This window comes from Lissotriton helveticus, chromosome 3_2 (genome assembly GCF_964261635.1).
Source record: "Lissotriton helveticus chromosome 3_2, aLisHel1.1, whole genome shotgun sequence".
NCBI lineage: Eukaryota > Metazoa > Chordata > Amphibia > Caudata > Salamandridae > Lissotriton > Lissotriton helveticus.
The window spans coordinates 177037931-177053276 of record NC_136062.1 but is presented as its reverse complement, the minus strand read 5'-3'; the positions used below and the strand labels follow the sequence as shown (position 1 = coordinate 177053276).

The following is a 15346-nucleotide window of genomic DNA, read 5'->3' as shown; positions in this document are numbered from 1 at the left end:
TTCCTGAAGAAAGGCGAGCATATACACTTAACCACACAGCGCTAAGGGGGCGGGGGGCCGCGCGGCTGCCCATGCTGGTGACGGAACCGCTCCGTCACCAGCCGCGGTTGAGCTGTGCTCATGGCGGAGCGGTTCCGTCATGGCCCCGCCCGCTTAATATACCGCGCCGCGCAGGTGCGAAATCAGCGCCGCACAAGCGCGAAATCAGCACCGCGCAGGCGCGTCGGGCGGGCCATGACGGAACCGCTCCGTCATCAGCACAGCGCCACCGCGGCTGATGACGGAGCGGTTCCGTCATCAGCACGGAAAGAGTTAAGAAGATAGATTGTGGAAAGGTGACCTGGTGTTCCCGCACGTGGGCAGGACTATTCAGTGCTTGTGACTATCAATGGAGATCCCCTATGAGAGAAAGTAGAGTATCAGAGTGTTTCCTGTATGGTAGAGCAGAAATTGTTGTCTTTGTGCCCTATGCTTCTAGTTCAAGCTGTAGTGTGCTGGCCAAGTTACCATGACACTGCTACGATACGAGGTAGGGCAATAGCAGGGAACTGGGGTTTGTCTCATGCTTAGTTCAATGGCAACTTGAGGGATAGGCCAGGGCCTCTCTGAACCTTCATTTAATTGTTTTAAGTTGCCACAGGAAAAAACTGTAAACATAAATAACGTGGTTCATGAGATCATAAACAAAGGCACTGCAAATAAACTGCAAGACTCCACACAAACAGAAAAACACAATCTACTCCTATAATTAAGGCCAGATAATCTTGTATTTATACATCTTTGTTGGCTATACATCCCGCTCCTTTTTTATTTTAGTGCTTTAAATGGCAGTAATGTGTAATTAGGGCTATACAAATGCCCGTATAAAACAAAATTAGTAATCCACCGCTAAGATATTCTTTGTCCTGGTAAAGAAGGTGCCTTAGGCACAGCCCATCTTGAAAAAGTGCACTACATCAGAACAGTTTCAGGAAATGCTTGTATTAATCCACTCCGATGTTAGCCCTATCATTATAATTGTGAGTGGATTACAATATACTGACTGAGTGGTTTTACAAGTAGCAGAGACCCCTCTATCCTGCAAGGATGCCTGATGCCTTTATTAGGCTAATCATTTTGTTTCCCGGGTTTACCAATAGCTGATGGTGTATAGTTGTTCACTCTTTTTAACACACAAGTTAAAATTGAGTATTTCATCTATAAACTCTGCAATGACAATCGCTTCAAATTAAAAAAACAAATGCACACACTAAAAGCAAAAACTATACTGTCAATTCAAAATGAATTGATGTATTTGCCACACCAAACAACTCCCATGCACCAAAACATTACCTCCGACATGATGGACCTGTGACCACAACAGGCTGTTCCCTGGGTCAAAAAGGACAAGATAGTTGTGTGTGAAACTAACAATTTCACTTACTTCCAAGTTACTGCATTCTTAATACCACTCCGTTATGATTTGCACACATGTTTCTCTTGGTCACTCTTCTCTGTGGTTTCTTTCTCTCTGTGAGGTGTAGCGTATTAAGGGGGTGGTTTATATGTTGGCAGTATGTATACTCCGTTGCAACAGTGATGAAATATACATACCACCAACATGAAGGTCCGCACGCCCGATTTAAATGCGGGCTGACCTTGAGTTTCGCCACACAGAGACTAGTCTCTGCCATGGTAAAACATCTCTGATGGCCCTGGGGAGTAAGGACAGTAAGAGAAATGGTTACGTCTGCCCATCCCAATTTTTGTTTGACAGTTTTTCCCTGCCAGGTGAAACCTGGCTGTAAGGAACAGTAAAATCGTTATAATGCTCTCTCCGCCATAGGAAAAGAGTCCTGGGTGAGGGGAGCTTATATTTTTTCTTTACAAAAGAAAAACCTGATGTAGCCCCTTAGCAAAGAGTAAAATGCATTGACAAGCGGTTCCTGCCATTGCTTTTATAGATGACCCCTGCTTGGCAATGGCAGTCATTAATTAAGTAGGCAGACGGTCTCTATATCAGGAGGACGAAGTTATTTACTCCGTCCCCATGGCCGAATGGCAGGCCATCCACCTTTATGTATATCAGGGGCTAAGTTTCTTACACTCAAAGTGAGCCCTGCATAAACTCTACACTTGGTGAATTGCTCACAATATGTTTTTGTTGCTTCTTAAAAGAGGTTAATTCTAAAGAGCTGAGATGCTTAAGAGGGAAAAAGAGTCCCGGACACAGTAGCATTCAACATTATCTGATTGTGTCGTTTCCCCCTAAAAATCATCAGATCAGTCCCAACTGAGCAAAATTCGAATTAGTTTGTAATCTGGCTGTTGATATAAATAAAACAACGGACTGGGTCCAATTCTCAGGTCAGAAATCTGATCTGAACTTCCATCCTGAAACCCTCCGGACTCGTCCCTCGGAACGCTTTATAATTCCCAAGTCACTCTGGGGGGCCCCTCACACATCACGTAAGCACAAAATACAGCCTTATAGCCTACTGCCAGGAAATATACCATTTGTTAAAAGCCCTCAATCCGAGTCCAGCGAGGACCTATAATGAGGGTGATGGCCTTTATCATCCGGCATAGCCCCATGTAGAAGGGCTATAAGACTGCTAGAACATTCCACTCACTGAGAGTAGAATGTTCTAAATTAAAGAGAGAGAAACACAAAGATAAATGTAGTAATGTTAGTTTTAAGTCTTTACCAGCCATTATTGGCCCTGTTTCACTCCATTGTCTTCTGTTCAGCTCTCAACATTCCAATGCACTTTGTGTTACCATGCAAGACCTTAGATCTATGTATACCGTAAAAATATAAAAGTAGACAGAGTACTGCAATATGAGCACTACTGAACTATGAAATCCTAGTTTTACAATGCAGACCTCTGACATATAGATGAACCGCTGGTCAAATACACTCTGGTGTACTACAGCAGAAGGCTGAAACTGCAATGAAGCCCGTTGCTTATTACCTGCACTCGTTATCTGCCCCACAGGGAACACGGCTGAGGTTTGCAGCAGATGTCACCCGCTGAACAATGGCGTGGTCACTCTGACACTTGGCTGGCAGCGTCACCTTCTCTGTGATCTCATTCATTCCAGTTAGTTTCCCTGTTGTAGGCAGAAAGAAATCAGAATTAATTTTTACATAAATAACTGTTCATATGTACTAATTATAAATCTTTATATTATTTTGGAGAATGTGGAGCAGCTAGATGGTGAAAAGCCAGCAAACTAGGCAGCACAATGTGTGCATTGGATTTTTTAATCAGAATACACAGAAGTGACAAGATGTTGAAAATCACTTTCGTGTTGGTATTTTCAGAGGCTGGTAGTCAAAGAAATGCAGGTTCCTGAAGCACCCTGCCATAATCAGGATAGTGGAGGAGTCCTTAACTTAGTTATCCTGTAAATACACCTACTTTCTTCCAGGTGCTACCACACTGACGTAGGGCACCCGTTCAGAGATTTTGACACACGGCAGTAATGACTTTGTTCAGGTTAACTGTAGGAAAGCCATCTTTTTGCTTTGATCACTGAATTTGATCTTAGTATTTTGAACAACTAGTATTTTAACAGTAAGTAGGGCCTGCTAAGCATCTCAAATTGCATGGGCCTGCGCTTTCCTAAAACGTTTACAAAATATGACCTTTTGCTGAAGCAGTTATAATGTTCACACATGTAGCAAACTTGTATAGTATACAGGAGTGTAACCCATAAACCAGTTCAGGACTGGGTAAGTAAGGTGCATTTAAGAAACAATGTCCTGATCGGTAAGGATGTGTAGGCAATTAATTATGCATGCATACAGCATTACTTGCAAGGAAAGAAGGAGACACTACATAAATTTGAAAAAAGATAGTTAATCATCTTTATATTGCAACATACATTATGGTCGGAGAATATACAGTTAGAGGCAGCACTGCATAAATAAATTAATGACAACCATAAAACACTTGGTGCTTGAAGTGATTGTGATGAGAGTGGCGACGCAAGTGAGGAAGTGAACAGCGAGAGCGGCGCACTGTGACAAAGTGCAGATAATTTACAGTGAGTGGCTCCAAGGTAGGTGACAACGTGATATCACAATACACACATTTTCAATTGGTTGTTGAGCCACAGGGGAAAAGTACGCCTATAGTTGTGCTGTTAGGTCGACGGCGTTTCGAACCATGTTAGTTTGGATCGTCATCAGGACAAGGTTGTCTGAATTGGGGCGTGCTGCAAGAAAGGGGGAGAGAATATCAGGAAAGGCTCGGGGCTGGCCACGAAGAGAAAAAGCAAAGGGTTCCAGTCTATTTACCTTGATTAAATTCTGTGCAACGGGAATCCCAAAAGTGTATTACGAAATTCCCAAGGATCCAATGTGGGCAGCCTGAAGAGTAATCTGGTTCGCCAAGTAAGGTAATCCGAGGTCTGCAAGGGTGCACTGTGAGACGGAAAGGGGGGGGGAGGGGTATTAGTAAGACAGGCTAGGTAGGTATGGAGCAAGGAATTCAAAGATTTGAGAAAGCGGACGTTTTAACACAACCGCAGTTATTGCAGGGTATATATGCCTTCAGTTTAGAGTATAAATGCATTAAATTGGGGATAATAGGTTTAAAATCGTTGTGTCAGACAGGGGGGGTTGGTGGGACGTACCTGACAAGGCAGTGTTTGATGCGGCCGTCAGTGATCAGCCGTGGTGTCAGCACGCCATGTAGGGAAAGGACAAGAAGCAGCAGCGGTTACCAATTGCCCGTTTGTCGGGTCAGATAAAGTCAGATAGGGTCATGTAACCCTGTGGTGGGTACGGGGGGAAGAAAGGATAAGATAGGGGTTGGGGAGCCAGCGCGCACATACCTGACTCAATCAGCGTGCTGTGTCAGGAGTGAATCTCGGCGTGGTGAGCCGACGGCGGCGAGGCATAGGGATTTACTTCCGCATGTGGGCGGGGTTGGGAGGTGCCCGGGGGCGTATACTGGGCGTGTCCATGTGACGTCAGTCACAGGTAACAAGTAACAGGTCAATCGTGTGACGTCAGTCACAGGCAGCAAGTGGGCGTGAGCGTCCGCATGCAGGAGCGGTTTGGAAGCGCCCGGGGACGTATGCTCGGTGTGTCCAAGTGACATCAGTCACAGGGAACCGACGGGCATGAGCCTGGTGTCTAATCTAGCGGCTCGAGTAGCGGGACAGTGTAACAGCATTGTGTCTTTAAAGGGATAACAGCAATTATGATCAAGTATAGTTATACTTGTATACAAATAACATATTCGATTCAGTCTTCCACTTGTAATACTTACAAAGCAAGATGCAATTTTTATAACAAGTGTGTAAGTAATTGTACATCATACATTCGTTCTCGGGTATGAAAACAGTGTTATCCATAGTACACCATACATTCATTATGGGGTCTGAAAACAATGTTAGCCATATGTTCATATTAACAGGCCGCTTGTGTATGAAGCATGGGTGCAGGGAGGCGGGGTATTAATGGGGTATTAATTGCAGAGTGCAATGGACAGGTAAGTATCAGGTGGTAACAGTGGTGTTCCATTCGTCAATTGTATTAAGCCCTTGGTTAACAGAATCACAAATAGTCATCCATTTGCACTCGGCCTTGTTCAGCAGCATTTTGATATCGCCTCCTCGCGTTGGGCGCTTCCAAACCGCTCCTGCATGCAGACGCTCACGCCCACTTGCTACCTGTGACTGACGTCACACGATTGACCTGTTACTTGTTACCTGTGACTGACGTCACATGGACACGCCCAGTATACACCCCCGGGCACCTCCCAACCCCGCCCACATGCGGAAGTAAATCCCTATGCCTCGCCGCCGTCGGCTCACCACGCCGAGATTCACTCCTGACACAGCACGCTGATTGAGTCAGGTATGTGCGCGCTGGCTCCCCAACCCCTATCTTATCCTTTCTTCCCCCCGTGCCCACCACAGGGTTACATGACCCTATCTGACTTTATCTGACCCGACAAACGGGCAATTGGTAACCGCTGCTGCTTCTTGTCCTTTCCCTAGATGGCGTGCTGACACCACGGCTGATCACTGACGGCCGCATCAAACACTGCCTTGTCAGGTACGTCCCGCCAACCCCCCCTGTCTGACACAACGATTTTAAACCTATTATCCCCAACTTAATGCATTTATACTCTAAACTGAAGGCATATATACCCTGCGATAACTGCGGTTGTGTTTAAACGTCCGCTTTCTCAAATCTTTGAATTCCTTGCTCCATACCTACCTAGCCTGTCTTACTAATACCCCTCCCCCCCTCCCCCTTTCCGTCTCACAGTGCACCCTTGCAGACCTCGGATCACCTTACTTGGCGAACCAGATTACTCTTCAGGCTGCCCACATTGGATCCTTGGGAATTTCGTAATACACTTTTGGGATTCCCGTTGCACAGAATTTATTCAAGGTAAATAGACTGGAACCCTTTGCTTTTTCCCTTCGTGGCCAGCCCCGAGCCTTTCCTGATATTCTCTCCCTCTTTCTTGCAGCACGCCCCAATTCAGACAACCTTGTCCTGATGACGATCCAAACTAACATGGATCGAAACGCCGTCGACCTAACAGCACAACTATAGGCGTACTTTTCCCCTGTGGCTCAACAACCAATTAAAATTTGTGTATTGTGATATCACGTTGTCACCTACCTTGGAGCCACTCACTGTAAATTATCTGCACTTTGTCACAGTGCGCCGCTCTCGCTGTTCACTTCCTCACTTGCGTCGCCACTCTCATCACAATCACTTCAAGCACCAAGTGTTTAATGGTTGTCATTAATTTATTTATGCAGTGCTGCCTCTAACTGTATATTCTCCGACCATAACGTATGTTGCAATATAAAGATGATTAACTATCTTTTTTCAAATATATGTAGTGTCTCCTTCTTTCCTTGCAAGTAATGCTGTATGCATGCATAATTAATTGCCTACACATCCTTACCGATCAGGACATTGTTTCTTAAATGCACCTTACTTACCCAGTCCTGAACTGGTTTATGGGTTACACTCCTGTATACTATACAAGATTGTGAGCAGCCGCTGGGCTGCGAGAGTCCGTACCCTTGAGGTACTAACTCTTGAGACCAAACTTTAAGGTCTTCTCGTGGTGTCAATACATAGGACACTTACGATGTCGAAGGAGTCCCTTTCATACACAGAGGAATATATTAACTCTCTTATGGTCGGACCACCCCTACTCTCTGGCCCCCCTTCAGCACCTTCCTCTTCCACCACACCAAACACTTCTAAAGCACTACTTGAGAAATTAGAAAAACTAAAAAAGAAACAAATTAGAACGGATCTCCATGCCCGTATGGTAAAAGACTATCTAAGATCTGGTGTCATCCCTGTGGGACTACAAATTCGTAACACCCCTGCCATTTTCACTACAGACCCCCTTTTCCGGACCAAATTCAGCCATCTCGCCACAACCTGCTCCAGACATGGGATGGTCTTGGGCATAGACACAGCCATCGAACATAGCCGTCTTGAACTTTTGGAGATTGAAGTATTAGAAAAACTAATCCTAGCGGATACCTCATTTACAGATGCTAAGAGTCTTCTGGAGAAAATAAATACAACTATCTGCACCTTCAATACCTTCGAAATCAACAAAAAGACAAACAAAATCGAAAAAGATATAAAAAACTACAAAGTGGAAAGGACCTACCCTTACCTGAACGAGGAATTCTACAACACCCCATACGTTCCACCGAGAACACGCAACTGGGGGTGATTCAGAAACAATCAAAGGATAACATTCTCCGATTCATCAAATACCTCAATCGAGGACTCAGATTCAGATAATCGCCCAGGCACCTCATCTGCCGTGAAGAAGACCTCCACCTCTGCTGCCTGCCGGTTTTTTAGGGAAAGGCCGGGGTCGCGGACAACCACCACCTCAAAACCGCCCTACCAGAGGCCGTCAGTACCAACAACAACTCCCGGGCGAACGACAAATGCGCAACCGGTATTACCAATGAGGGCACCAACAATAAATGACATTATTATTATTATTATTATTATTATTATTATTATTTATTTTTGTAGAGCGCGTAGTCACCCGGAGGTATCCCAGCGCTAAAAGATCCTATCTCCTAAGTTGGGAGGAACAAGGGAGAAGAAGAGGAAGGGGAGGGGGGTAAAGAAGATCAGGGTTAAGGACATGCCAGATTCACTGAGGAAAAAGGTAAGTTTTGAGCCGCTTCCTGAAGCGGAGATATTGTGGTTCGAGTCGCAGGTCGCGGGGGAGTGAGTTCCAGAGTCGTGCAGTATGGACTGAGAAACGTCTTCCTCCTGACCGGGCTTTCTTGAATCTGGGGATAGTGATGAAGTTTTCCGTGTCCGATCGGAGGGTTCTTGAGGATTTGTAGGATGTGATGAGTTTCCTAAGAACAGGGGGGCCTTGATTTTGTAGTAATTTGTGAGCTAGACACAGGGCCTTGAATTTGACCCGCTCCCTTATGGGAAGCCAGTGGAGGAGTTTAAGGGCCGGTTTGGCCGAAGCTCTGGCAGGGGTCTTTGTGAGAATCCGGGCCGCAGTGTTCTGGATTCTCTGGAGCTTGTTCAGCGTCGCTTCGGGGGCGCCCAGGTAGATCACATTGCTGTAATCAAGCCTCGAAAGTATTAGGCCTTGAATTAGCAGCCTTTGGGAGTTGGTGGGCAAGAGGGGCAGAACTTTCCTTAGCGATTTCAGGAGCCCGAAACAAGTCCCGGCTACTTTCTTTGCCTGCACGGTGAACGAGAGGTCTGTGTCGAGCCACACACCCAGACTTTTTACTTCTTCTTTAGGTTCAGGGGGAGGGCCCAGACAAGCTGGCCAGATATTCGAGGAGAGTGTGAGTCCTTTCGGGCCGAAGAGCAAAACCTCCGTTTTCGAACCATTTAGTTTTAGGGCTGAGGTGTTCATCCAGCATTGGACCTGCGACAGACAGTTATATAAGTCTGCTGGTTGTTGTCTGGGGTGAGATAATGGTACAACTAATTGTGTATCATCAGCGTAACTGACGACGCTCACTCCGAATGGGATGATGACCTCCTCCAATGTGGACATATAGATATTAAATAATGTGGGGCTCAGGGAGGAGCCCTGGGGCACGCCACATTGGAGGGGAATTTCGGAGGAGCAGGCGTTATTCTCCCAGATCTGGTAGGTCCGTTGATCCAGGAAAGATGAAAGCCAGGCTAGGGCAGAGCCCTCTACACCAGCTCCCTTGAGTCTTTTAATGAGGAGTTGGTGGTTGACGGTATCAAAGGCCGCACTTAGGTCGAGGAGGATCACTGCCACTGATCCTCCTGCGTCCAATAGTGCTCTGGCCTCCTCTACCGCTGCTAGGAGGGCGATGTCCGAGCCCTGCCCTGGACGAAAGCCCGTCTGGGAATTTTTTAGTATGTTGTTGGCCTCCAGGAACTGGGAGAGTTTTTTATTAACCAGTTTTTCAGCAATCTTGCTGATTCCTGGGAGTAGGGAAATGGGCCTATAGTTAGCCAAGTTTCCGGGATCGAGGGAGGGTTTCTTTAGCAGAGCTTTCACGACTGCCGCCTTCCAGCTCGGGGGTACAACTCCCTGTTGAAGTGAGGTGTTGATCAGATGAGTCAAGGGGGGAATAATCGTGGGGGCTACCTCCTTAAGGATTCGAAGCGGGGCGGAATCCCTGGGAGAGCCGCTTTTTATGGATTTTAGCGTGTTTCCCACTTCTTCGGTCGTAACTTGACCCCAGGAGGAGAGACAACTGGTTGTAGGGGGGTGCGGGAGGTCGTTTTCTTCACACAGAATCAAGGAGGGAATTGAGTCGAGAATTTTTCGAATTTTTTCATGGAAAAAGTCCGCCAGTTGTTGGCATTTTATCTGGTCAGCTTTGGGGTCTGTGTGGTGTCTCGGTCCATGTACTGGGGTTTTCAGAAGATCTTTTAAGATGGCGTAGGATTCCTTGCTGGAGCATACTGCTTTCTCTATTCTTTCCTGGAAGAAAGCGCTTTTAGTTTTTCGAATGGCAGTTTTGTAATTTGAGAGAGAGGTAGAATAAACGTCTTTGTTTATTTCCGATTTGTCTTTCCTCCAGGAGCGTTCCGTTCTCTTGCACTCTTGGCGCAGGGCTTTAAGCTCAGGAGGATACCATGGAGCCGAGGATACTCTTTTAGGATGTTTGAGGGAGGAAGTTTTGGGGATGAGTGCATCCAGAGAAGAGGTGATCCATTCGTTAAACTGCTTATCGGCTGTGGCAGGATCGGTGGAGAGCTCAGGGGAGGAGTCTGCAAGGGCGGCGGCCCATTCGCCAGATGCGAGTTTGTGCCACCGTCTATCAGTGACCTGAGTTTTAGTGGTTTGAGGGTTCATGGTGGGTATTTCCCAGGAGATAGGTACAAGAGAGTGGTCCGTCCATGGAAGGGTCACAGGTGGCCTGGTGGTGATGGTTGTCACATTAGTGAGGACCGGATCCAGTAGGTGTCCTTTCTCATGGGTGGGCTCGTTATTAACTAGTCGGATATTGAGTGACGATAGGTCTTGAAGGAGGTCGGCGGCTATCCGGTCCGTGGGGTCGTTGAAGTGTAAGTTCAGGTCACCTAGGATGAGAAAGTTGGAGGCGGAAAATGCTAATTGTGAGACTGATTCAGTAACGGCATTAAGGAATTTCCCAGGGGTCCCCGGTGGGCGGTAAATCAATAGTCCTGACAGGGAATGAGCTGGGGAGGATTGGATGGAAAATTGGCAGCTTTCGCAGTCCTCGATATGGGCGTTGGACATTGTCCCGACTACAGCTACCACCCTACAAATACCAATATTCAATCTTTCTGACTATGAATTTAACCACGATGAGATTAACCTCCTCTCTCGAGGCCTTTCCTTTGTTCCTACAGAACGCACTGATTTCTTAGATCTCCAGTCCAGCCTCTTAAGATTCTTCAGGCGAATAAGACTGAAGCATTATTTTGCGGAAAAATCTGACTCCACATCGCAGACCTTGTCACCCTTCCGCCCACCGTCCACATTCAACCCTCCTTCACATACGATGCCACCGGAGATCCTAGCCTTTGAACGCTTGGTACTTAAAGATGTAATGGACCTTAAAAATCAGCCACAATTCATCCCTTATAATCTCCCATTGGCAGAAAAACAAGCTCTAAGAACTTTGAAGAACAACAGTGACATGGTCATTAAGCCGGCCGACAAGGGGGGAGGAATAGTGATTATGAGTGCAACCAAGTATGATCTTGAGATTCAAAGACAACTCACTAACCAAGAACATTATCGATCCCTCCCCAAGGACCCATTGGAGGACATTCGAGCCAAAATATTATCCATCACCACTGAAGCCAAAGATAGGGACATCATCATCAAAAAGGAATTCGACTTTTTGAAAAACAGCAGTCCTCGCACACCTGTGCTGTACGTCCTGCCCAAGGTTCATATAGACAGTCTAAACCCACCCGGGAGACCCATTGTCTCCGGGTGCGGTTCCATCATGGAACCACTGGGAAAATACGTAGATTTCATCATTAAACCATTCGTTCCGGAAACCGACACCTACATCCGTGATACGATGGATCTCATCAACACCATTGTGGATTTGCCATTTGATACCACCACACAAGTCATGGCAGGGTTGGACATCGAATCCCTTTACACTAATATACCACATGATGAAGGCCTACAAGTTATCCACACCCTTCTCCTCTCCCGACCACAACCTACACAGATCCCAACTGATTTTGTCATGAATCTCCTCCGAATAGCACTGAAGAACAACTACTTCCTTTACCGAGACACTTATTATCTACAGGTAAAGGGAGTATCAATGGGCGCTTGCTTTGCCCCCAACTTTGCGATTCTGTTTGTGCACAATCTGGAGAAGACCCTCATCCTAACACCAGTCAATCCATTCTTCCATAACACCAACTTATGGCGGAGATATATAGACGATGTGCTATTACTGTGGAATGGAACTGCTGAAACTTTGGACCCATTTATCCACTGGCTTAACCACTCACAAGAACATTTGAAATTTACTTTTGATTGCAAACAGAATGAATTACCCTTCCTGGACGTCATCATCCGTGCAGAAGATGGCCAACTGGGCACCACTCTATACCGCAAACCGACTGAAAAGAATACCCTTCTCCTATATTCCAGCTACCATCCACAGGGACTACGCGATGGATTACCCTATGGCCAATTCCTGCGGATATGCCGCAATTGTAAATGGAAAAAGGACTATTTCAGGGAGGCCGATACCCTGACACAAAAACGAATACATCGTGGATACCCAAGACGTTTGGTCACTAGAGCAAAGAAAAGAGCGTGGTACTGCCACAGAGATCTTCTTCTCACTACTCAACCCAAGAAAACAATGACTAGGATCCCTTTCGTTTCGAAATTTAGTCCACACAGCAACAAAATCAAGAAAATTATCAAGAAAAAATGGCCTTTACTACGCTCGCATGAACAATTTAAAGAAACCCCACTGTTCTCTTATCAACTCGGCAATAACTTGGCCAATCACCTAGTACACGCCATTACTTGGCCACAAGCGACCCAAGGAAGAAACACCATTACCGCCGCATGGGACCTCGACCCGATTGTGGGTCACTACAGATGCCAAAATTGTTGTGTGTGCGACTTGACCACAAACACCAAAGAATTCACAGCCAATGGTCGACGATACGAACTGACGAAACACACCAACTGCAGATCACAGAATGTGATCTATGCCATTAAATGTCCCTGTGATCTCATCTACATTGGGCAGACGACACAAATGATCAAACAGCGCATTATCCAACACAGGAGTAGGATTAATTGCAAAACCTTGACAGCACCCTTGGTAACACACCATCTACAACTGGGTCACACAGACACCGACATCCGTTGGCAAGTGATAGAAAAACCGACATTACCAACGCGAGGAGGCGATATCAAAATGCTGCTGAACAAGGCCGAGTGCAAATGGATGACTATTTGTGAGTCTGTTAACCAAGGGCTTAATACAATTGACGAATGGAACACCACTGTTACCACCTGATACTTACCTGTCCATTGCACTCTGCAATTAATACCCCATTAATACCCCGCCTCCCTAAACCCATGCTTCATACACAAGCGGCCTGTTAATATGAACATATGGCTAACATTGTTTTCAGACACCATAATGAATGTATGGTGTACTATGGATAACACTGTTTTCATACCCGAGAACGAATGTATGATGTACAATTACTTACACACTTGTTATAAAAATTGCATCTTGCTTTGTAAGTATTACAACTGGAAGACTGAATCGAATATGTTATTTGTATACAAGTATAACTATACTTGATCGTAATTGCTGTTATCCCTTTAAAGACACAAGGCTGTTACACTGTCCCGCTACTCGAGCCGCTAGATTAGACACCAGGCTCATGCCCGTCGGTTCCCTGTGACTGATGTCACTTGGACACACCGAGCATACGTCCCCGGGCGCTTCCAAACCGCTCCTGCATGCGGACGCTCACGCCCACTTGCTACCTGTGACTGAAGTCACACGATTGACCTGTTACTTGTTACCTGTGACTGACGTCACATGGACACGCCCAGTATACGCCCCCGGGCACCTCCCAACCCCGCCCACATGCGGAAGTAAATCCCTATGCCTCGCCGCCGTCGGCTCACCACGCCGAGATTCACTCCTGACACAGCACGCTGATTGAGTCAGGTATGTGCGCGCTGGCTCCCCAACCCCTATCTTATCCTTTCTTCCCCCCGTGCCCACCACAGGGTTACATGACCCTATCTGACTTTATCTGACCCGACAAACGGGCAATTGGTAACCGCTGCTGCTTCTTGTCCTTTCCCTAGATGGCGTGCTGACACCACGGCTGATCACTGAAGGTCGCATCAAACACTGCCTTGTCAGGTACGTCCCGCCAACCCCCCCTGTCTGACACAACGATTTTAAACCTATTATCCCCAACTTAATGCATTTATACTCTAAACTGAAGGCATATATACCCTGCAATAACTGCGGTTGTGTTAAAACGTCCGCTTTCTCAAATCTTTGAATTCCTTGCTCCATACCTACCTAACCTGTCTTACTAATACCCCTCCCCCCCACCCTTTCCGTCTCACAGTGCACCCTTGCAGACCTCGGATCACCTTACCTGGCGAACCAAATTACTCTTCAGGCTGCCCATGTTGGATCCTTGGGAATTTCGTAATACACTTTTGGGATTCCCGTTGCACTGAATTTAATCAAGGTAAATAGACTGGAACCCTTTGCTTTTTCCCTTCGTGGCGAGCCCCGAGCCTTTCCTGATATTCTCTCCCCCTTTCTTGCAGCACGCTCCAATTCAGACAACCTTGTCCTGATGACGATCCAAACTAACATGGATCGAAACGCCGTCGACCTAACAGCACAACTATAGGCGTACTTTTCCCCTGTGGTTCAACAACCAATTGAAAATTTGTGTATTGTGATATCACGTTGTCACCTACCTTGGAGCCACTCACTGTAAATTATCTGCACTTTGTCACAGTGCGCCGCTCTCGCTGTTCACTTCCTCACTTGCGTCGCCACTCTCATCACAATCACTTCAAGCACCAAGTGTTTTATGGTTGTCATTAATTTATTTATGCAGTGCTGCCTCTAACAGTATATTCTCCGACCATAACGTATGTTGCAATATAAAGATGATTAACTATCTTTTTTCAAATTTATGTAGTGTCTCCTTCTCTCCTTGCAAGTAATGCTGTATGCATGCATAATTAATTGCCTACACATCCTTACCGATCAGGACATTGTTTCTTAAATGCACACACGTAGCAAAGGCAGCACAAAGTTTACATTCCAGGTGAAAATTTGCAAGAGAAGTTCTTGCCACTTATATCTGGTACAAAACTGCAACCAGCCATATCACAGGATAGGTCAAGTCTGTATTTAAGAAGAAAAAACAAAGCATTTTACAATAATAATGCAAGACTTAACTATTCTTGAACATCAGCTACAAATGTGGATTTAAAATGTATGCAGAGCTGCTTTAACCCCAATTCACGCTGAGATTATTCTGTGCTGAGCACAAATTTCTATTTGCACCGTGCATGGGGTTACAACCTGGGTGTAAATTGCATACACCTGGAGTTTTATCTGATGAATTTCAAATAGACAAACCTGCTGCACCTTCTAATGATAACTAACCAAGCTCTAGTAGCAGGCCAATCCCATTTCTGACGCGCCAGAGAGATTTGGGAGCAGTTATGGAATGCCTAATCAGTATTTACTATGTGCCCTTTTTGCGGTAGAAAGGCAGCTCAATTTCTGGCCAATATCTGATTTTTAGAGTGCCATAGAGTATGGATGTAAACAGAAGAGGTTGTATCTTAAACAGGAA

At 46.0% G+C, this 15346-nt stretch overlaps 1 protein-coding gene across 2 annotated transcripts in view; it reads right to left on the bottom strand.

The window, feature by feature from the left end:
* AP3B2 (adaptor related protein complex 3 subunit beta 2) overlaps positions 1-15346 on the bottom strand; it is a 352683-nt gene that overhangs the window by 16356 nt on the left and 320981 nt on the right. For both annotated transcript variants that reach the window (XM_078684977.1, XM_078684978.1), the window contains one exon: positions 2955-3093. In XM_078684977.1, the coding sequence (XP_078541103.1) occupies positions 2955-3093 (139 nt within the window). The remainder of the gene's footprint in view (positions 1-2954; positions 3094-15346) is intronic.